Raw genomic sequence first — 25,148 nt, 5'->3', positions numbered from 1 at the left:
TATCATTGTTGGTACTGACAGAGTTTTGCAACTCCTATGACTGTTATTACATAAACAAAACATGCAGAACAAGAACAAGAACTAATATGGCTGCTACTGTGCTGATAGTACTATCACAACTATCATTATTCTTAGCACTATCACTTCTACTACTAATTCCACTTCTACAACAATAATATCTAATTTTTTCATCAATAATGGAACTAACATTTATTTTTTTTTATTATACTTTGTCGCTGTCTCCCGCGTTTGCGAGGTAGCGCAAGGAAACAGACGAAAGAAATGGCCCAACCCACCCCCCATACACATGTATATACATACGTCCACACACGCAAATATACATACCTACACAGCTTTCCATGGTTTACCCCAGACGCTTCACATGCCTTGATTCAATCCACTGACAGCACGTCAACCCCGGTATACCACATCGCTCCAATTCACTCTATTCCTTGCCCTCCTTTCACCCTCCTGCATGTTCAGGCCCCGATCACACAAAATCTTTTTCACTCCATCTTTCCACCTCCAATTTGGTCTCCCTCTTCTCCTCGTTCCCTCCACCTCCGACACATATATCCTCTTGGTCAATCTTTCCTCACTCATTCTCTCCATGTGCCCAAACCACTTCAAAACACCCTCTTCTGCTCTCTCAACCACGCTCTTTTTATTTCCACACATCTCTCTTACCCTTACGTTACTCACTCGATCAAACCACCTCACACCACACATTGTCCTCAAACATCTCATTTCCAGTACATCCATCCTCCTGCGCACAACTCTATCCATAGCCCACGCCTCGCAACCATACAACATTGTTGGAACCACTATTCCTTCAAACATACCCATTATTGCTACTATCAATATCAGCATCACCAATAATTTTAGTGTTAACAATCGGAAATGAAAGTAACTTGACACTTTTTCTTAATAAAATGGTACTGTACCAAATACAACAGCTGTATAACATGATGTTCATGAATGATGCCTCATATTACAGTATTACTGATATTGCTGTTATTAATGATTACTTTAAAAGGGATTTAGAAAAATTTTGAATATGAAGAACTTTGATCCAGTGTGAAGGAAGGACTTGTTAGAATTGTTCGCTGGTATAAAAGTGCAACCTAGCACTACAGAACCTTGCTATCACACATCCATATGAAAGAGAGGCCCTGACTATATGAAAAACTCAACTGAATATTATAGATTTTACACTAATGACTTGACACAAAACTTGTACATCTAGACGTGAAATTTGGTGCAGCTGCTGCATACCCCAGGTAGTGAGCCTGTAAGCCAGTTTCTCATAGACTCTGCCCATACACATGATGATGATGAAGTTGACCACAGCACCAGAAAGTGAGGATATAGCCTGTGCCTGTCGGTGAAGAAAGTACCAATCATTATACTACAGTTGGATGTGTGGTACCTAGGAGATGATGGAGCTGGTAGTTATCCCATTATTGGGCTCCAGGTATAGGGGAAAAGAAAGTAATCTACAGACATTACAAGTAATTATGGGAAGTTAAAATTAGAAATCTGAATCATCTATAATTCTTATCTAAGATATGAAGTACATTAGATAGTAGTTGGTTTTGCTTTCATTATGAAACATCAAAAAATTGGAAAAAGGGTGTGTATTATTTATCACTATAGAAAGACAGAAACTTGTACTAATCAGTGATGTAAAACTGAAATATATGATAATGGAAAAAGGGTATATACCTGGGATCTAAGAGTGTCGTTACGGAAGAGAGGGATGGACACCAGGACACGGTAGATGATGACAGCAATGATGAAAATGATGACAAGACTCATCTGCCAAGAAAGGTCAGGTAGGCAGTATTAGTTGAAAGAAGTTAAAAAAAACAGATGAATATAAGTAACCATAAATCCCACGCACAACCACATCTACCTTTTAAGATAATGTTTGCACACTTAACCTTGTGTTTGATTAGGTCAAACACTATTGAAGCTATAAATAGTAGTAACTGTTGAAACACTTTTTCTTCCTCATTAAGTATCCATGATTATCAAAATCCTTTTCATGTCAATGGCATGAAATCCCTTTTAACAACTCCAGGAAAGTTACTTATGCTTGAATTACTGTAATGACATTTCAACAATGACACCTCTAACATCAGCAGGGGATCTTTAAGCTTTCAGTCCCTCTGCATGATTATGAAATCAAAAACACAAACACTCAGTATAAGACTTCCTCCACCAGGGTGCCACATTTTCCAACAAGATGAAACGTCCATTAACAGGATGGGAGGTATAACAATAGGATGCAATATAGGATGGGAGCACATCCACGCAGCTCACCATGATGAAGATAAGTCCAACTCCAGCCATGATCCTCTTGGTTCTGATGGACTTTGGGAAAGAGGGCTCTCTGACACCTGTGATGGGGTTCCTCTCCTGGCAAGGTGCCTTGGCTGCAAACTCTGGGCGGGGTCGTTCTTCTTCCTCCTGGAAGTCCAGACAATCCCAATGGTGGGCAAGTGATGCACTTTTCCGCTTCCAGTATTCTAGGAAAGACACAGCTGGAAGAGTGAATGATAAATATATGAAGCAAAGAACTGGATAGAAAACTATTCACATAATAATTGATTTAGGATACAGGAAAGGAAGAAATTTAGAAAGCCTGGAAATAATGACAAAAATATAAACAAATGGAACAAGATTTAAAGAATGATGATCAAAAGAACTAAGAAAACAGAATCAGGAAGGTATTTCAGTGAATCATTTTTGTTTCTTGAAATTACTAATGTGTAAGGAATAATCACAAAAAAATTCAGCAAGTAATTATATATATGACAGAATAAAAGCTTTCCCTAGATCCAACCTATTCTCAGAAAACACACCCCAAAATGAGACAAATATCGCATAGAAGACCGTTCCAGGGTGGTCGAAGAGGTATGAGATACGAGCATTAACACAGATGTCACTCAGATCCCAGAAAGCACACCCCAATTTCTCATTGCACAAGGGACACATCTTGAAGACTCCCTTCTGTGTACAAATCTCATTGGCTGGTGTGTTGTGGTTGATGGTGAAGACGCCATAAAGGAAGACCAACAGACCCACAATTGCTGCTGGTAGTAACCACCCAGTGTAAAGACCTGAGAAGGGTGGAGGCTTGAGTAAGTGTATGGGGATAACATTTGTTTTTCTTTGTTCAGTAAACTATTCATCAATCTATCAATCTACTATACCAAAAATTCATCTCTTTCTGCTCTATTCTGCAATCAATTCTGTAGATCTCCCAATGAATATCAAGTCTTTTAGTATCTTGGAAATATTGATAATAATAAATCAATAAATATCAAAATTTAGAACTAACAATAAAGAAAAACATTGGAAATACATTTCATAAGCTTTCAAAAAATCAACATTGTGTTATAGAACATGAAAGTAATAAATATTATGATACGTTCTCCAAAATATGACAACAAACCTCATCATTTGGAAATGTTCATCCATAGAAGAGGCAAATGAATATTGATAGCATATGACATCATTCTTTTAAAGAGTGAGACCATATTTTTAAAAATGAATGACAAAAAGTATTACAAGGATTTAAGCAAAAAGGCTTAAACATAATTACTGTGAAAATATTTCAAACAGTGACGGCTGAATAACATGAAAAAAGGAGTGTTTAAAAAAAGGGACCACATGAAAACTGAACAAATACAATTTGGACGAAAATGAATATGAGGCAAATGTGCAAATGGAAGCAGTTGTAGTATGAGGCTAAATATTTGTGGTGTTCATAATGACAGTGTGTTTTAAGGTATAAGATACCACATCTTTTTTAAACATGTAGGGTGTGTCTTAAGATAATACAAGTGCATTAAGGTTCCCATAACACAAGCAAGAACCAAGGCAAGAACCAACCCTACTAGCTGGGTACCCTACACTATCTTAAGTGTACCATACAGTATGGCGATCATCAGCTCACCCAGCCAAGCAAAGTAGATACCAATCTTCTCGCCGAAGTACTCTCTTATGTGGTCAAGGGGCTGGTACTTGTACCACTTGCCCCAGCGAGCCCAGTAGTGGTAGAGGATCTGACGGGGATTGAGCTGAGATGGGTCACGGCATCCCACAGGGTACTCATACGGTCCCTGGATGAAAAAAGAAGTATAATGACCTTACCTATCAGGCTCACATGTACAAGTTTTAGGGGTGTGGACCAAACATGTGCAAAATCTCTCTCCCCAGGACACATGTAGTAACCACATCCCAGGCAACACACAACCCACCAGCACCACCCAGGACTGCAGGCTGTGACATCTCACATTCCTTGATCCAATGCCCAGTCGTAAAATACACCTTACACGTGACTGGTCAATTACCTGGGCAGGGATTTTCTCCATGTCCTTCATTACTTTTCTCTCACTTTCTCTCTTGACAAGTTGCTAAAAAGAAATGTTACAGTAGGTTCTTTACCAAAGACATTATATCCAGAAACTGACTGAACTAACATATCAACTTTATTTCAACTTTATTTCTAAGATCATGTGTGTTATTAAGCTGCTACAATAAGAAGAAAAAAAAAAAAAAACAGTCGTGAACAGTCGTGAAGGATAAATGTGGAAAAATTTTGCCGAGGATTGGGGATAATTCTGATCCCAAGAACATTAACTGGAATTTGTTCCTGAAGGTGGCTGGAAGTGTTGGAGGGCCTGGTGGTGTAAGGGAGACTCTCAGAGGCTCCAATGGTATGAGGGAGAGTTTGAGGGACTGATGATTTAAGGAAGTGTTGGAGGGCTTGGTGGTGTGAAGGAGAATGTTGGAGGGCTAGGTGGTGTGAGGGAATATGCTGGAGGGCTTCTTGGTGAGAAGGATGTGTTGAAGGGCTTTGTGGTGTGAGAGTGTTGGAAGACTTGGTGGTTTGCGGGAGAGTGTTGGTGAGCCTGGTGGTGTGAGGGAGAATTCTCGAGGGTCTAGTAGTGTGAGGGAGTGTGATGGAGGACTTGAAGGTAAGGCAGACCTGTTAGTATTATGGAGAATTTTGATATATATATATATATATATATATATATATATATATATATATATATATATATATATATATATATATATAAAGAGAAACCCTAAGCAGATAGTGTAAAGGTATCGGATAATCTAGACACCATTTCTGGGCATATTGAACCTAGGCTGGGACCTTCCACTCGCAAACACATTCCTCCAAATGTAATGGAGAGAAGGGTAAGAGATTCAGGAGGTATCCCAATCTCTTTCTACCGCCACGGTGACACCCAAACTGCCCTTGTAAAAGACCAGCACTTTACACACACACACATACACACATTATGACAGCCACCTGCAGCAGATATATTCTGTCCCATACCACTACAGACGATTCCTTCTCCATCAAAAATATATATGTAAGGTGGGTTACTGAGGCTCGCTCTATTACTATCAGGGGTAAGGGACTACAGAAAGTATCCCTCCACCCCAGCTATGATGCACATACACCATTGCCCTACGGTTACAGTCGATACAAATACCAGCACAGACTCATAACTGACCAAAATAAACTCCCAGGAATATTTACATCCCCCCAGTGCCATGGGTATCAGGACCACACGAGCCATCAGAGAGCTCCTTATCTTCCCAATCGCCTCTTCCTTCTGCAGGTAAAAGCCTCGCCATGGACACCCCTCCCACCCTCCCTCAGGTCTTCTGGTATGATGTATCGTGCCTTCGTGCTCCAGCCAGGGGCGGGGTTAGCCCAAGTACTCACGTCATGCAGAGGGAAGGCAGCGCTGTAAACACCTTCTTCCACTAGTCTCTCGATGCCAATCTCGCCCTTCTTCCTCTTGCCGAAGGGCGCCGTGGAGAGGATCTCGTGGATGATTCTCGAGCGCTGGGTGTTGGTGAAGTACTGGTCGGGGTTGTCGCTGCCCAAGAACCTAACGGAGGGTCATCCCAGGTCAGAGGTCACGAGAGACACGTTAACTTCTTGAACATTAGGAAAATAATAAAGCGTGTACTATCAAATAGGACACAGAGATTTAATCCAGGAGGCAAAGACTTTAATGAATGAATAGATTATGTCCTGTAGCGATTTTGTAATCTTGCAGAGTGCAGTAACACACACACACACACACACACACATATATATATATATATATATATATATATATATATATATATATATATATATATATATATATATATTCATTTATTTATCTATTTGGGCCCTGCAAAGCTTCGAAATTCGATTTGACTTCGAATCGGAACTGAGGATTCGATACGATTCGATACCTGAAGGATCGACTTATATTGGTTAAATCTATTTATCTCACATCTCATACTTGTGTGTCAACAATCTGTAAGCTGGTCAGATTTTTTCTTTTCCTCTTTTTAAATAGATAAACAATCTACAAATGGCTTACGTCTTTTTCATAGCAACAAACGGCAGTGAGACCAAGGAGAAACCTCAAATGATTTTAATTATAATGTTTGGTTATATTTCGGAAGCCTAAATCACACATAAAATTTGTCTTTACAAAATATCCAAGGGGAATCTTCTGGATTTTTACAGAAGATTTTGCATTTCTTTTTTTCAGAGAGAAAACTGCTAATGCGAAATGTTAGTAATAGTAACCAATAAGATGCTAGTAATGTTCATCTTTCCCAAAACAAACAAGAGAGAATCTATGAATAGATATATTTTGCTCGCGTTATTCCCAGCAAAAACATTCTGGCAACTCAGCATTTTCGTTGTATTTTTCTATCCTTCTCTACGCCTGCATAATGAAATAAGACAGGACTAATTAAATGTATTATTCACTTGGCTTTAACATCTGCTGCACTCGACAGTATTGCCATCCTGACTTCCAATTTTATGTAATGCTTTTTCTCCCCCCACAAAATTTTTTTCGCTTGATTTAAAATATGTGGCATACATTCATGAAAAATAATTTATATATCTTCATAAGTTTCAAAATAATTTATATATCCTCATAAGTTTCAAAACGTGAAAGAAAATTATCCATGTACTCAACCAATAATTTGATTAATTCACCTTTGTTTACTTGTGCATTGTTTAATACTGGTATTCTAACTCTCTCCATATACACCACACCTTGTGGCTCCCTCCACATACACCACACCTTGTGACTCCCTCCACATACACCACACCTTGTGACTCACTCCACATACACCACACCTTGTGGCTCCCTCCATATACACCACACCTTGTGGCTCCCTCCATATACACCACACCTTGTGGCTCCCTCCACATACACCACGCCTTATGGCTCCCTCCACACAGACCACACCTAGTGACCACCACACCTTGTGGCTCCCTCCACATACACCACGCCTTATGGCTCCCTCCACACAGACCACACCTAGTGACTCCCTCCACACAGACCACACCTTATGGCTCCCTCCACACAGACCACACCTTGTGACTCCCTCCACACAGACCACACCTGTGACTCCCTCCACACGAGACCACACCCTCTGACTCCCTCCACACAGTAATCTACGTAATACTCAAGAAAAAGACAATGATGTTTCAATGTCACGACATCTGCGCAGACTACAGGAGGTCACGGGGTGGTTGGGTGGTGGTTACAGGAGGTCACAGGTTGGGGGAGTATAACAGGTCACAGATGCGCCAGATGTGGCACTATGTCACGCAGGGGGGGTGTGGGGGGGGGCACGCTCGACCACTCCCTACCAGACCGGAAACATGGCCCGTGGACATGGCCCGTGGACATGGTCCGGGGTCAGTACGGGACCACGTCTGTCCGTGTGCATATCCACTGCATCGCTCAAACCATCAGGGACTACATCGACCATCCCCCCCCCCCCCCCGCCTTAACCATCCCCCAGCAGGAGCAGTGTGGTAAAGACCCCCCCTCCCCTCCCCCAGTGTGGCACAGACAGTGTGGTAAAGACCCCCCCTCCCTCCCCCAGTGTGGCACAGACAGATGCTGACACTCTATGTACACACATACCCTCCATCTCATCCCGGCACAGACGAAGGTGGAGGGTGGAGGGTGGAGGAGTGTTGTGGAGTGCTGGTCCCATTTTTTGACACATATATGAGAGAGAGAGAGAGAGAGAGAGAGAGAGAGAGAGAGAGAGAGAGAGAGAGAGAGAGAGAGAGAGAGAGAGTATATATATATATCCCTCCACATGGTCGGGAATCCCCCTAGGAGAACCATGACTTTCGACCCTCTCGCCCAGTCCCACTATCCACACCATAGTTACAATCACAAAAAAAACCCTTCCCCCCACGTTGCACTCACCCCCCACCCCCTCCCCTCATCAACTCTCTCTCTCTCTCTCTCCTCCTTCACAATACACTGCAAAGTCCAACGGCACTTCTTTCCCCCACAATAATATGCTGTGGGGGTTGGGTGGGGGTGGGGGGGGTGTATGTGATAGTGTAACATGATGGGTAAACATCGCAGACTTTCACGTCTCTCTCTCTCTCCCTTGGCGTCATGGCTGCTGCATTCAGTTGACCCAGCTCGTGGAAAGAGAGAGAGAGAGAGAGAGAGAGAGAGAGAGAGAGAGAGAGAGAGAGAGAGAGAGAGAGAGAGAGAGATAGAGAGAGAGAGAGAGAGAGAATGCACACACAGAGCCAGCGGTTCCAATAATGAGACGTGGTCCTTGGCTTTAACGTCTCTCTCTCTCTCTCTCTCTCTCTCTCTCTCTCTCTCTCTCTCTCTCTCTCTCTCTCTCTCTCAGTCTCTCTCTCTCATTCCTTTTGAGATACGTCTCTCTCTCTCTACATCCCCTCTGAGGGGGGGGGGGTGTATGGAGGGAGGTGCCCGGGTGTAGCCGATCTTGAGGTGTAGCCAAGTCTGGTATTTGTGTAGTTACTTGTCTACACTGTAGAGGAGGGGGGGGGGGTGTGCTACACTCGTGGGGCCCGTGTCCCCCCCATCTCTTCATGGGGTACTCAAGAGGTAGGTAGACGTAGATGTAGACGCGTGGGCCGGGCCCCCTCCCCCCCATCTCTTCATGGGTTACTCAAGAGGTAGGTAGACGTAGATGTAGACGCGTGGGCCGGGCCCCCTCCTCCCCCCCATCTCTTAATGTGTCATTACCTACTTCGTACATCTACAAGCAGGTAGATGTAGAGTGTAGATTCGTGGGGCGCCACCATCTCTTGGACTCGCCCTTACTATCTTGCTGGTTCTTTAAATACAGTTTCATTCATTCATTTATTCATTTCATGAAATTCATTCAATGTGTGTGTGTGTGTGTGTGTGTGTGTGTGTGTGTGTGGCGGTGGTCGGTTAATGCAGACCATACTTCCCCCGTGAGGCGGGTCCTTGTGGTGCATGATAGAGAGGATTGCAGTGCGTCATGCGACACAATAAACATGCACAAGGATTTAGCTAAGCTAGGCGCCCGCCCCCACACACACACAAGAGAGGAGGTCCGTCGGTCGCCTTCGCCAGCGAGACTGGTCGCTGGTTTTATTGGTCGTCCCGGAGCTTGCCCGCGGCGCCTGTGGGTCGCTGGGGCGGGCGGGCGGGCGAGCTGCTGGTCCTTGCGGGGGGGAAGCAATTTTTTCTTTTTATTATGGGGTGTTTAAACACGCCAGACTCCCCTCCCTTAATGTCCAAGTGGGCTACGGAGTGGAAATGAGAGATATATACAGAGAGAGAGAGAGAGAGAGAGAGAGAGAGAGAGAGAGAGAGAGAGAGAGAGAGAGAGTTCAGTAAACATGACCTGGTCGAGGACAGCAAACATGACCTGGTCGAGGACAGTCAACATGACCTGGTCGTGTGTACCTCATGACACTCGACCCTCCTGACCCAGTGTCAGGTCATTATGATGACCCCAGGTCAAGACACTCACCCAGCAAGCACCACCCCACCCCCAACCCTCCCCTCTGTCTGCCCCCCCCCCCCCCACAGGGGGTCAACACGCAACCCCACTTCTCCTTCATCCTGGGGGTATCAATTCAGTGTTCCATTATCTCAAAGGTAATCCACCAGCCATGAGGGGGCTGGGGGGCTGGACGACATACACACACACACACACACACACATCACGAGGGTCGACTATTGACACACACATAACGTACAAACGACTCACAACCAGTGTACACAACAGGGTAGGAAATACACAACTCAATGCCACACTTTCTTTGTACCTTAAGACACCTATAAAATTGAAGTCGTATCCTTTATATGAAGTCAACCCTTCTTTCAAGGTTATATATATATATATATATATATATATATATATATATATATATATATATATATATATATATATATATATATATATATATATTTTTTTTTTTTTTTTTTTGCTTTGTCGGTCTCCCGCGTTTGCGAGGTAGGGCAAGAAAAAAAAAGACGAAAGAAATGGCCCAACCCACCCCCATACACATGTATATACATACGTCCACACACGCAAATATACATACCTACACAGCTTTCCATGGTTTACCCCAGACGCTTCACATGCCCTGATTCAATCCACTGACAGCACGTCAACCCCGATATACCACATCGATCCAATTCACTCTATTCCTTGCCCTCCTCTCACCCTCCTGCATGTTCAGGCCCCGATCACACAAAATCCTTTTCACTCCATCTTTCCACCTCCAATTTGGTCTCCCACTTCTCCTCGTTCCCTCCACCTCCGACACATATATCCTCTTGGTCAATCTTTCCTCACTCATTCTCTCCATGTGCCCAAGCCATTTCAAAACACCCTCTTTTGCTCTCTCAACCACGCTCTTTTTATTTCCACACATCTCTCTTACCCTTACGTTACTTACTCGATCAAACCACCTCACACCACACATTGTCCTCAAACATCTCATTTCCAGCACATCCATCCTCCTGAGCACAACTCTATCCATAGCCCACGCCTCGCAACCATACAACATTGTTGGAACCACTATTCCTTCAAACATACCCATTTTTGCTTTCCGAGATAATGTTCTCGACTTCCACACATTCTTCAAGGCTCCCAGGATTTTCGCCCCCTCCCCCACCCTATGATCCACTTCCACTTCCATGGTTCCATCCGCTGCCAGATCCACTCCCAGATATCTAAAACACTTTACTTCCTCCAGTTTTTCTCCATTCAAACTTACCTCCCAATTGACTTGACCCTCAACCCTACTGTACCTAATTACCTTGCTCTTATTCACATTTACTCTTAACTTTCTTCTTTCACGCACTTTACCAAACTCAGTCACCAGCTTCTGCAGTTTCTCACATGAATCAGCCACCAGCGCTGTATCATCAGCGAACAACAACTGACTCACTTCCCAAATATATACATATACATATATATATATATATATATATATATATATATATATATATATATATATATATATATAACCAGGGCATGTGAAGCGTCTGGGGTAAACCATGGAAAGTTGTGTGGGGCCTGGATGTGGAAAGGGAGCTGTGGTTTCGGTGCATTATTACATGACAGCTAGAGACTGAGTGTGAACGAATGGGGCCTTTGTTGTCTTTTCCTAGCGCTACCTCGCGCACATGAGGTGGAGGGGGTTGTCATTCCACGTGTGGCGAGGTGACGATGGGAATAAATAAAGGCAGACAGTATGAATTATGTACATGTGTATATATGTATATGTCTGTGTGTGTGTATATATATATGTGTACATTGAGATGTACAGGTATGTATATTTGCGTGTGTGGACGTGTATGTATATACATGTGTATGTGGGTGGGTTGGGCCATTCTTTCGTCTGTTTCCTTGCGCTACCTTGCTAACGCGGGAGACAGCGACAAAGCAAAATAATATATATATATATATATATATATATATATATATATATATATATATATATATATATTATATATATATATATATATATATATATATATATATATATATATATATATTATATATATATATATATATATATATATATATATATTATATATATATATATATATATATATATATATATATATATATATATATATATATATATATATATATATATATATATATATATATATATCTATCTATATATATATATATATATATATATATATATATATATATATATATATATATATATATATATATATCTATATATATATATATATATATATATATATATATAGGTATTCATAGATACATGTACACACACACACACACACATCTCGTTATCAGCGCCGGATGAGATGTTCGCACCACCCAGGTGGACACATCCCTCGCATGTGTCCACACCGGCAGGGCTGGCGGAACCACCTGCCTCATTTGCATACCAAATGAATATCACAGCGACGTGTTCAACGTAGACTGGACTGGGGCCCCACTAGGGGAGGGTGGGGGGGGTGAGGGGTTAATGATAATTACCCTAACGCCATGGGTCATTAAGAGTACAAATTCTATTCCTGTACCCTGATTACAGCTGTACTGGGCTGTAATAGTAATATAATTGACGTCAATGCAAAAGACACCATCTGCAGGTGACCTAACCCCCCGCCATCACCAGCCAACCAGCTGGCTGCCGGGGTGTGAGTGAACGAGGGAAGCGTGTGCTGACAACCCCCACGCCCACGCCCACCCACGCCCACACGCCCACACACCCCACGCCCAAGCCTGGACGAAGCAAAATCGACTTCATTATTTTCCACCACACACACACGCGCGCAGGCGCGTGGTGTGCACCTAGCCAGAGTGGCTCACAGCATTGAAGAAGGAAGACACACACACACACACACACACACACACACACACACACATACACACACAGACATACACGCACACACACACACACACAGACACACAGACACACACACACACACACACACACACACACACACACACAGACACAAACACACACACACACAGACATACACGCACACACACACACACACAGACACACAGACACACACACACACACACACAGACACACACACAGACACACAGACACACACACACACACAACAACACAAGGGGAAACCCGCCATAAAGATGTTATTGTCTCAGTAATTAACCAATTGACATTTTCACAACAAAGAGAGAGAGAGAGAGAGAGAGAGAGAGAGAGAGAGAGAGAGAGAGAGAGAGAGAGAGAGAGAGAGAGAGAGGAGGGGTTGTATAACACAACCTCTGGCCTGGCCTTCTCCTCCTCCACCTTCTCCTCCATCAACAGACTCCAATCCCCAACAACACCCATCCCACCTCCCCCTCCCCCACAGTCTCCAACACCACAGCTCCCCCCCACCACCACCAACACCACAGCTCCCCCCCACCACCACCACCAACACACGTCCTCCAGCAATATTCTCCTTCCAAGTAATCCTCATTAGTAGACTCATTAATAGCCTGGGGAGCTGTGGGAGACTCATCAATAGCCTGGGGAGCTGTGGGAGACTCGTTAATAGCCTGGGGAGCTGTGGGAGACTCATCAATAGCCTGGGGAGCTGTGGGAGACTCATTAATAGCCTGGGGAGCTGTGGGAGACTCATTAATAAACTGGGGAGCTGTGGGAGGCTCATTAATAGCCTGGGGAGCTGTGGGAGACTCGTTAATAGCCTGGGAGCTGTGGGAGACTCGTTAATAGCCTGGGGAGCTGTGGGAGACTCGTTAATAGTCTGGGGAGCTGTGGGAGACTCATTAATAGCCTGGGGAGCTGTGGGAGACTCATTAATAGCCTGGGGAGCTGTGGGAGACTCGTTAATAGCCTGGGGAGCTGTGGGAGACTCATTAATAGCCTGGGGAGCTGTGGGAGACTCGTTAATAGCCTGGGGAGCTGTGGGAGACTCGTTAATTGCCTGGGGAGCTGTGGGAGACTCATTAATAAATTGGGGAGCTGTGGGAGGCTCATTAATAGCCTGGGGAGCTGTGGGAGACTCATTAATAGCCTGGGGAGCTGTGGGAGACTCGTTAATAGCCTGGGGAGCTGTGGGAGACTCATTAATAAACTGGGGAGCTGTGGGAGGCTCATTAATAGCCTGGGGAGCTGTGGGAGACTCATTAATAGCCTGGGGAGCTGTGGGAGGCTCATTAATAGCCTGGGGAGCTGTGGGAGGCTCATTAATAGCCTGGGGAGCTGTGGGAGACTCATTAATAAACTGGGGAGCTGTGGGAGGCTCATTAATAGCCTGGGGAGCTGTGGGAGACTCATTAGTAGCCTGGGGAGCTGTGGGAGACTCATTAATAGCCTGGGGAGCTGGGGAGACTCATTAATAGCCTGGGGAGCTGAGGGAGACTCATTAATAGCCTGGGGAGCTGAGGGAGACTCATTAATAGCCTAGGGAGCTGTGGGAGACTCATTAATAGCCTGGGGAGCTGAGGGAGACTCATTAATAGCCTGGGGAGCTGTGGGAGACTCATTAATAGCCTGGGGAGCTGTGGGAGACTCATTAATAGCCTGGGCAGCTGAGGGAGACTCATTAATAACCTGGGGAGCTGTGGGAGACTCATTAATAGCCTGGGGAGCTGGGGAGACTCATTAATAGCCTGGGGAGCTCTGGGACTCATTAATAGCCTGGGGAGCTGTGGGAGACTCATTAATAGCCTGGGGAGCTGTGGGAGACTCATTAATAGCCTGGGGAGCTGGGGAGACTCATTAATAGCCTGGGGAGCTGAGGGAGACTCATTAATAGCCTGGGGAGCTGGGGAGACTCATTAATAGCCTGGGGAGCTGAGGGAGACTCATTAATAGCCTGGGGAGCTGAGGGAGACTCATTAATAGCCTGGGGAGCTGTGGGAGACTCATTAATAGCCTGGGGAGCTGAGGGAGACTCATTACATCACTTATTCATCATTCTCACTAACTCCTGATGATGAGGCCCAATGAACAGACAATACTCATTTATTTCCTTCACTCATACTCAGTTATCTTAAAGAAAACATTCTGCATAGTGAATTACCTTAAAAACAAAATCGTGCGTACTAAATTATATTAGGAAAAAAAATCATCGTGCTAAGATACCATAAGGAAAACATCATGCGTGCTCAATTACTTAAAAGGAAAGAAATCGTGCGTAAAATTCCCTTTAGGAAAACATCCTACCCACTAAAATTACATTAAGAAAATATTCTGTGTACTTAATTACTTTTGGGGAAAAAATCCTTCACACTAAACCACCTTATTTAAAAATATGTATATATAACATTCTGCGTACTAGATTACTTAAAAAAAACATCCTGCGCAATAAATTACCCCAAATAAAATGTCCTGCATACTAAATTACCTTACAATATGTCCCGGATGCTCAATTACCTTGAAGAACACAACCCGCATTGAGGATTATGTTGAAGGAAAGTTTGACAATACCACCGGTAGATGGCGGGGGTGTCGCGTTAAAATACTTGCCGAATTTCCTACCCCAAACTTTCCTCTTTGGATAAACCCACGTCCAGGAATCTTGTGCGTAGTGAAGTTTGGGCAAGTGCCACCAGAAGTGTTGTTTGGGAAGTTAGAGGAGAGGCGGGAAGAGTTCGGAAGCGTCGGAATGGATTCAGAGACTATGACCCGAAAATGGCGAGGGTAGTTTTGGCGCGCAACAGATTAGGGGGTTCAGTGATCAGTACCCACACACGAACACACAGCTTTAAAAGACTCTTTACTCTTCAAATGGAGTTTGAAATGGATGAATATTCAGATGGTTTCTGAGAAAAGAGTGAATAAATGGGCTTTTAGCTCCTACATTGGCATTTTGTCATATGAGAACAGCGAACACCTTACCCTGCTCACGTCCTTCCAGCGAACACCTTACCCTACTCATGTTCTTACAGCGAACACCTTACCCTGCTCTCGTTCTTTCTTAAAATTATATTCCACTGGTACTTTCTTCCATTATTTAATATAATTCTCGTGTCGCTCGGCTCTCCCATTCATAAAACAAGCAATTCGTCGTCTGAGATCCTGAAGTAACACTCATACTCATCAAATTCATCACCAACTTGAGTATTACTCACCACAAAGTTCAACACAATCCCAGTCTCGGACTCATCCTACAGCAGACAAACCTAGGACAATACCAGTCTCGGACTCATCCTATAGCATACAAGTCCGGGACAATCCCAGTCTCGGACTCACTCTACAGCAGACAAACCTATGACAATACCAGTCTCGGACTCATCGTATAATTGACAAGCTCAAGACAATCCTAGTCTCGGACTTACAGCAGAAAAGTCCAGGACAATCCCAGTCTCGGACTACCTTTCATAAATGTAACATCGACTGTCTATTGTTAAACGTATGTATATGTTAAATATGGGTTAAGTGTCATTCATAATAGATTTATTTGAGAATGAAAGGGTCTATTAAGACAAGGCAAGGCATATTAAAGTGATTACGATAACTTACCTGCCATTCTAACATATTAATTAACCTTAAAATGTTACTAACCTTGGTAATTGTACACTCAATATATGTACATGTACTTCTGTATATACAGTACACTCTAGCATTTTATCTAGTACAAGTCTATAATAATATTTACGAGGAAAAGTTTTGCAAATTACTAAAAATACATATACTAGTCCTTATCATACATTATATATATATATATATATATATATATATATATATATATATATATATATATATATATATATATATATATATATATATATATATCAGTACGATATAGGTTTCAAGAGAGTATACATTTTCCAATAGTGATCAATTTGGACATAGACTATGGCATCTATCTACAAAAATTTACATATATATATATATATATATATATATATATATATATATATATATATATATATATATATATATATATATATTCAAACAGCTTCAGATAAAGAGGTACTACACAGATCAACAAGGTCATACAAGGTCAAGCTGTGACCTTCCCTTACACAAATAAATTCTTAAAAAGTCTTAGGTCAGTTCTTCGAGCTCTCTCTTTCTCAAAAAATAATAAGGTCAAGCTCTCTATACTCTGCTCTATAGCTTTTCTATGCTCAGTATAGATCATGCGCTCTATAGCCTTTCTATGCTTAGATCATGCGCTCTATAGCCTTTCTATGCTTAGATCATGCGCTCTAAGCCAGAGCGAGGAGGGAGGTCAGTGCATGGCTCTGTCATGGAGAATCTATGTCGCCGGCTTCACGACGGCTCTATGTCAACACCCTGGGGTAGAGATATAGAGATCTCTAACTCCTATATATCATAGAAGTTCTATATCAACACTCCTGGTAAGGATATATATAGAGATCTATATAGCTATAGTTCTTATGAAAGCTCTATATATTACAGTCCTGGTATAGAGCTCTATGGTATAAAGACTCTATATAAATCTCTATGTCTTCACTTCCCAGGACTGAGCAAGAGAAAGATTTTGACTTTATTCACTGAAAAAAAATTAATTGATTTGATTAATTAATGAGAGTAATCTATACCATTAATTGCTAGACCTGTTACATCATACTGTAGTTTGTAGTTTTTTACAATGAATAAAACAAACTAGACATGAAAAATACATAAGCCTTCAGTGGGTCATTAGTGTATAAGTCTCTCTTGGGATTATTGCAAAGCTCAAAGACATATGAGAAAGGGTATTATAACAGCCATCCGCAGCGTTTATATATATATATATATATATATATATATATATATATATATATATATATATATATATATATATATATATTCCTATGAGTCCACGGGGAAGATGAAACACGATAAGTTCCCAAGTGCCCTTTCGTGTAATAATCACATCATCATCAGCGGACCACAATATATGTTTACCCAAATGGCGTCCTAGCTACGTCTCTTCGTTGTATATCAACTGACTGTTATATTTCTTCTCTTGTGTCTCCCCTGATGATGTGATGATGACACGAAAGTGCACTTGGGAACTCATCGTGTTTCATTTTCCCAGTGGACTCATAGGAATATATATGCTTGCATGCACGGGACGAAGCACTGGCCTCCCACACTCGAGATAACTTAAGCAATTGTGCAGAGCAGAGACAGTCTCCTTTATACCAAGTGTCCTTCTAAGTTGGTCATGAACCTCGAGCAAAGTGGGGGGATAATATCAACATGGAATACAGTGATCTGAGGAGAGTGGCTCTCTCTCTCTCTCTCTCTCTCTCTCTCTCTCTCTCTCTCTCTCTCTCTCTCTCTCTCTCTCTCTCTCTTCCAGCGACTGATTCCCCCCCCCCCCCCTTTACCAGGCGAGAGGTCGAGGCCTTTGAGTGCCTGGAAAAGGTTAAAAAAAAACAAAAAAGAACAAAAATCATCCAGCTCTTTTATTCTTCACCTCGTCCCACTCCTTATTTCCATGGGGTGAGGGAAGTCACCAAGTCCCTTTGAGAATTCCCCAGACCCGTAAAACGTTAAGTTGACATCAGCATGGAACCTTTCAGAAGAAGCTGGGGAAAAACACAGACACACACACACACACACGCAGCAAAACTTGCAACGAAGAGTTGCAGATTCACTTGGGAAACCGCCTGGAAGGAGGGAGAGGGAGGGAGAGGGAGAGAGAGAGGGAGAGAGGGAGGGAGAGAGGGAGAGGTAGTGGTGGAGGTACGAGGTGAATACATTTGGCATACGGTATCAAAGAAACTGTCTGTTGCCGTCCGAAAACAAATGGGAAAATGGTGCTCACTTGGTCAAGACTTTTCTTGCGGGAGAAGAGAAAGACAAGGAAATGAGTTAGTCTGATTTCCAGAAGGGGATAGTCGTATCTAACTACTTCATGGCAATATATATATATATGTCAGAGGGGGAGGGAGAGGTAGAGGCCATTAAGCATATACTGTGTTACTGAAGGGGAGGAAACATTATCATTAACATATAGATTTCCATAATGAGTGAGTATTGAGATATTATATATATAGATCTATACACATCATAAGAGAGAGACGAGTTGAGTTCAAGACGCCAGAGTTCTTTTGGTGCCTCAGTGAGGTGTGTGCTGTGCATTCCTGGTCGGTTGGTGTGGCTGGGTGGGTGAGAGGCAGGGAGGCGCAAGCTTGTACGTGGTATGCTACGACACACAGTCCACAGACAGCGGGTTTTCCATGCCTCATGCAGGCCAGCGGCACAACATTACCCCCTTCCCTCTGCTGGGACGGTCTTCGTCAGCCAGCCGCCCTCTTCCTCCTCCTCCTCCTCCTCCGCCGCCTCCTCCCACAGATCTCAAGAGGACTCAAACAAACCCCCTCCCCCCCCAACTCTTCTCCCTCTCTCTCTCTCTCTCTCTCTCTCTCTCTCTCTCTCACACACACACACACACACTCACTAGATAGGATCGAGGAGCAAGGTCTTGAGGGCGACGCGAACTCCTGTGGACGACCACACCAACTTACCTGTCGATCTTGGACTTCTTGAAGGCGCAGGTGAAGTAGTCCAGCGGCTTGTTGGGCACGTCCTCCGCCATCAGGTTGGGGAAGCGGATCCTCTCCAGGATAACCTCGGACCAGTTGGTCGAGGGGTTGTTGTGTGCCTGCCAGCAAGGGGAGGAGTAAAACACATTGGCTAATGAGAGGTCACATCTCTTCCCTCCTCCTCCTCCGCTTACCTACTTACCTCATGACCTACCTATAAGACACACATCTCCCTCTCAGTGTTGGGCTATTGGCTCTTAAATGGCCCCCTGTGCATAACCTGGATTCTTGTATATCACAAGCACCAATAGGAAATCAACTGCCATGAGCCAAGACGAAGGAAGTGAATGCCTTCTTTAATGCTGGAAAGACTGCTCAAACCAGGATGGCTGGGAAAGGCGAAGAGAACTTTAACTATAACCAGATACATGACAATGTCTTCAGTTTACAACACTTATGGCTGGAGTATACAGGGGTAAAGTGAGGTCGAGGTACAGAGCTGTTTACCGACCACCACATGGGGGTCTGAGCCGTTCCTTAACATGCAACACAACATGATGGATTCGTAACATATACACAAGCATGATCCCCACACTCTACATAGTCATTCTTGTTCGTCTAAAGATACAACAAAATCATGAACATTCCAGAGGGAAAAAATCTAATAAATCGTTCCCACTAAAAACTGAAAATCACAGAGGAGAAAAATAATTAAAGTAATTTTTCACATCAAACCACTGACAGATTTCGCACAAGATATATGACTGACTTTCACAAAATAAAATACAATTGATAGGAAGACTAGAACATATAACGTGTCACAGCAAATACATCAAAAACCTTTACATAAATAGCGAAAGAAAACATGAATGAATGGAAAGAAGATATATAGAGATAGCATGTGTTCAACATCTCACCGAGTCCTGATCCCTATTATTCGCTATCATTATTTAGAGACAGCCTAAAACATGACTGGAATATATCTGCAACAGGCGTGAAATATAACCGAAATGTAACTATCACTGAAGTACAACCGAAATATGATTGAAATATAACTAAAATATAATCGAAATATAACTAAAATATAATCGAAATATAACTAAAATATAACTACATTATAATCAATATAATCTAAATGTAACCAAGACATAAATGAAACAGAACAGAAATCATATCTTTCATCTTTCAGGATCTGAAGCTGACGTTAGAAGTGAAGTACAGGGTTCGAGTGAGCCGCCTTTCTGTTCGCAATCGTAATCAGCGGTGACAGAGACGACGTCAGACGCACTTAGATCAACATTGACGCGATTCGTCCAACATCTGGCCATAATGGATTGCGAGACATCGAAGGATAAACTTATTAGACTCGGGGCTCTCACCTTTCTCGACCATGTTAGTGGGTCACACAAGCGGCCCTCATGAATGAGTAAAAGGGGAGGAGGAGGAGGAGGTAGGCAGGCCACGGCAGCCCTGTGAGTGTACGAGGGTGCGTGTTGGAGCCACTCACCACCTCAGCAATCGCACCTTCGGTGGCAACCTGATGGTTTGGTGTCTCCTTGAACACGACGACGACGGTACGATCCTTGAACACGACGACGGTACGATCTCTCTGGGTAATACGGCCCTGGCCTTTGACCTGATCCTGCGTTGGGTCAAAGACACGCCGTGGTGCTCAAGGGTCGTACCGTCGTGCTCAAGGGAACTGTACAGTGTTAAGGGATACCCCTCGCCCTAGTACACACACACACACACACACACACACACACACACACACACACAGCACACACACAGACACACACAGACACACACAGACACACACAGACAGACAGACAGACAGACAGAAAGACAGACAGACAGACAGACAGACAGACAGACACACACACACACACACACACACACACACACAAGCCAGCTGAGTATCCTACTTGCAGACAGGAAGCAGAGAAGAACCGACCTTGAAAGAGAGAAAAAGGAAAAAAATATCGTAAAGACATTCCACCCTTTAACTTTATCGACCATGAGGAAGCTGTATAGGGGGGGGAGGCGGCAAGTGCTGCCACTACTGACCAGACACTGACACCATCCACGAAAGAAGGTAACGAGGAGAAACGACACACAGCAATTGGTTCATTCCCATCTCAGACGACAGTTAGGGGCAAGCCATAGGCAAGGGAGGGGATTTTTTTCTCTAAAAGACTCTAATTGGGATGGACTAATCGTTAGATTAGGCTAAGGGTGTTACTAGAAAGGGGGTAACGCGTTACACACACGGAAGGGAGAGGTGGGGGTAACATCAGACTGTGGGGGTGGGTAACGTAAGTAGGGAATGGGGTGGGGTTGGGTGGTGTGGGGTAGTGGTAGATCTTCAACTCACTGTTACATTTGGGTGTTGCATCTGCCACTGTCTGGTCAAGACACCAGAGTCCCGGATCTGCAACACCAGATGTGTAGACTTTATACATACGGGTAATACATATGAAGACGGCAAATGACCTCACGTATATAATTCATACTCGTCTAAGGGCATCTAAGGGCTAAACACTGTCTCGCCACCTAATCTAAGGGCACCGCTTGGGTAATGGGTCATCCATCCACCTCCTACTCCTCCTCTTTCCCTCCACGTCTCTCTCTCTCTCTCTCTCTCTCTCTCTCTCTCTCTCTCTCTCTCTTCCCTGCACGTGCCTCACCACGTGTGTGCACCCCCCCCCCCCCCATGGATCCGTTCCATTTATTCCTCAGACCCACTGTGTCCAACCCCCGTCGCTGGCTGCCACGCCACTGCCACACACACGGAACTCCTCTGTCCTCTTAAAAACCTTCCTGCTCCATCAACAGCTATTGTATAAATTATATATATACTTTCCTTTCGTTGTATGAATCATACATACTTTCCTCTCGTTGTGTAACTAATATATACTTTCCTTCCGTTGTATAAATTATATATACTTTCCTTTCGTTGTTTAACTAATCTATACTTTCCATTCGTTGTATGAATCATACATACTTTCTTCTCGTTGTGTAACTAATATATACTTTCCTTCCGTTGTATAAATTATATATACTTTCTTCTCGTTGTGTAACTAATATATACTTTCCTTCCGTTGTTTAAATTATATATACTTTCCTCTCGTTGCTCCCGCAGGCGCATCTCCATCTACAAGGACCCCAGGCAAACTACACTCAGAAACTGTTAAGATGACTGAGTACAGTGACGGACGGACGGACGGACGGACGTCTGGTTCGTGAATGGTCTCATCTCTGGTCGTCTGGAGTCCATGGGTCCGTGTGGGGTGAATGACAAAGGGAAACCGGGCCACACATGACTGGTGGGGGACGTGAGAAGCGACGACGCTGCCTTGGCTTTTGTTTACATGAGTCGGGTGATGGCTTTTACTGTGTTGTTGTGGTGATGTGGCAGGTGTATTACTCGGGTGATGATCAATATCCGGATCTTCCTTCAGGTTGTCAGGGAGGTCTGATCTTCCTCAGGTTGTCAGGGAGGTCTGATCTTCCTCAGGTTGTCAGGGAGGTCTGATCTTCCTCAGGTTGTCAGGGAGGTCTGATCTTCCTCAGGTTGTCAGGGAGGTCTGATCTTCCTCAGGTTGTCAGGGAGGTCTGATCTTCCTCAGGTTGTCAGGGAGGATCTGATCTTCCTCAGGTTGTCAGGGGGGTCTGATCTTCCTCAGGTTGTCAGGGAGGTCTGATCTTCCTCAGGTTGTCAGGGAGGTCTGATCTTCCTCAGGTTGTCAGGGGAGGTCTGATCTTCCTCAGGTTGTCAGGGAGGTCTGATCTTCCTCAGGTTGTCAGGGAGGTCTGATCTTCCTCAGGTTGTCAGGGAGGTCTGATCTTCCTCAGGTTGTCAGGGAGGTCTGATCTTCCTCAGGTTGTCAGGGGGGGTCTGATCTTCCTCAGGTTGTCAGGGAGGTCTGATCTTCCTCAGGTTGTCAGGGGAGGTCTGATCTTCCTCAGGTTGTCAGGGAGGTCTGATCTTCCTCAGGTTGTCAGGGAGGTCTGATCTTCCTCAGGTTGTCAGGGAGGTCTGATCTTCCTCAGGTTGTCAGGGGAGGTCTGATCTTCCTCAGGTTGTCAGGGAGGTCTGATCTTCCTCAGGTTGTCAGGGAGGTCTGATCTTCCTCAGGTTGTCAGGGAGGTCTGATCTTCCTCAGGTTGTCAGGGAGGTCTGATCTTCCTCAGGTTGTCAGGGAGGTCTGATCTTCCTCAGGTTGTCAGGGAGGTCTGATCTTCCTCAGGTTGTCAGGGAGGTCTGATCTTCCTCAGGTTGTCAGGGAGGTCTGATCTTCCTCAGGTTGTCAGGGAGGTCTGATCTTCCTCAGGTTGTCAGGGAGGTCTGATCTTCCTCAGGTTGTCAGGGAGGTCTGATCTTCCTCAGGTTGTCAGGGAGGTCTGATCTTCCTCAGGTTGTCAGGGAGGTCTGATCTTCCTCAGGTTGTCAGGGAGGTCTGATCTTCCTCAGGTTGTCAGGGAGGTCTGATCTTCCTCAGGTTGTCAGGGAGGTCTGATCTTCCTCAGGTTGTCAGGGAGGTCTGATCTTCCTCAGGTTGTCAGGGAGGTCTGATCTTCCTCAGGTTGTCAGGGAGGTCTGATCTTCCTCAGGTTGTCAGGGAGGTCTGATCTTCCTCAGGTTGTCAGGGAGGTCTGATCTTCCTCAGGTTGTCAGGGAGGTCTGATCTTCCTCAGGTTGTCAGGGAGGTCTGATCTTCCTCAGGTTGTCAGGGAGGTCTGATCTTCCTCAGGTTGTCAGGGAGGTCTGATCTTCCTCAGGTTGTCAGGGAGGTCTGATCTTCCTCAGGTTGTCAGGGGGTCTGATCTTCCTCAGGTTGTCAGGGGGGTCTGATCTTCCTCAGGTTTCAGGGGAGTCTTGATCTTCCTCAGTTGTCAGGGAGTCTGATCTTCCTCAGGTTGTCAGGGAGGGTCTGATCTTCCTCAGGTTGTCAGGGAGGGTCTGATCTTCCTCAGGTTATCAGCCGATGGTGTACTCTTCCCAGAAATCTCTCCACCTTACTGGTGTCACCTCGTCATCTGCAGAGCCAATCTCCCTCACTCAGGAGAGCCAATCTCCCTCATTCAGGCGAGGCAATCTCCCTCACTCAGGCGAGGCAATCTCCCTCAGTGCAGCCAAGTCTCCCTCATACAGGCGATGGATAAGGGGGGGGGGGGGGGGGGGGGGGCCCCCCCCCCCCCCCCCCCCCCCCCCCCCCCCCCCCCCCCCCCCCCCCCCCCCCCCCCCCCCCCCCCCTTCCCAAGAAACCCCCCCCCCTTTACTGTGCACCTCGCCCATCGCGAGCCAATCTCCCTCACTCAGGCGAGCCAATCTCCCTCACTCAGTGTTTCACTCAGCCACCCAGACCTCAGGTTAGCAACAAGACAGACTTCCACTCAGTGACACCACGGAGTTCCCAGCCTACGCTGCTGAGTGGAATAAGGAGACGCCATGACAACTGGGGCAGCCAGGGTTCGTGACCCATCAACAGACACAAAATCAATGCACTAAATACCCATTTTCTTTTGAATTTCCAGATTCAATAACCACGAGTCTCAAAGGCTTTGAAGGATATATAACTTAATCCAAAATCCATTATACTCTTCAATTATCTAATAATGACGAGAAAATATATCACAAAGACATTGTAGAAATACACCTGTTCCCTCCATGTTGTGGAGTAAACACTTCCCCCATTTTCTTCAGTGGGAAAAGCAAGGCAAACAAAGCCACATGTAATGGAGTGAACACTTCCCCCATTTTCTTCAGTGGGAGAAGCAAGGCAAACAAAGCCACATGGAGTGGAGTGAACACTTCCTCCATTTTCTTCAGTGGGAAAAGCAAG

General features: G+C 44.4%; 1 protein-coding gene across 2 annotated transcripts in view; it reads right to left on the bottom strand.

Moving 5' to 3' along the window:
* The window catches only part of LOC139756872 (anoctamin-7-like), a 176,337-nt gene that overhangs the window by 8,544 nt on the left and 142,645 nt on the right, over positions 1-25,148 (bottom strand). The window contains exons 5-12 of one of the 2 annotated variants that reach the window (XM_071676724.1): positions 21,677-21,733; positions 19,285-19,421; positions 5,756-5,924; positions 3,965-4,130; positions 2,868-3,125; positions 2,326-2,546; positions 1,726-1,818; positions 1,276-1,378 (exon numbers count right to left, since the gene is read on the bottom strand). In XM_071676724.1, the coding sequence (XP_071532825.1) occupies positions 1,276-1,378; positions 1,726-1,818; positions 2,326-2,546; positions 2,868-3,125; positions 3,965-4,130; positions 5,756-5,924; positions 19,285-19,421; positions 21,677-21,733 (1,204 nt within the window). The remainder of the gene's footprint in view (positions 1-1,275; positions 1,379-1,725; positions 1,819-2,325; positions 2,547-2,867; positions 3,126-3,964; positions 4,131-5,755; positions 5,925-19,284; positions 19,422-21,676; positions 21,734-25,148) is intronic. The other variant, XM_071676725.1, reaches the window with a different exon arrangement.

This window comes from Panulirus ornatus, chromosome 23, assembly GCF_036320965.1.
Source record: "Panulirus ornatus isolate Po-2019 chromosome 23, ASM3632096v1, whole genome shotgun sequence".
Taxonomy (NCBI): Eukaryota; Metazoa; Arthropoda; class Malacostraca; order Decapoda; family Palinuridae; genus Panulirus; species Panulirus ornatus.
Note: the sequence above shows the minus strand (reverse complement) of the source record. Positions and strands in the feature narration are given on the sequence as shown.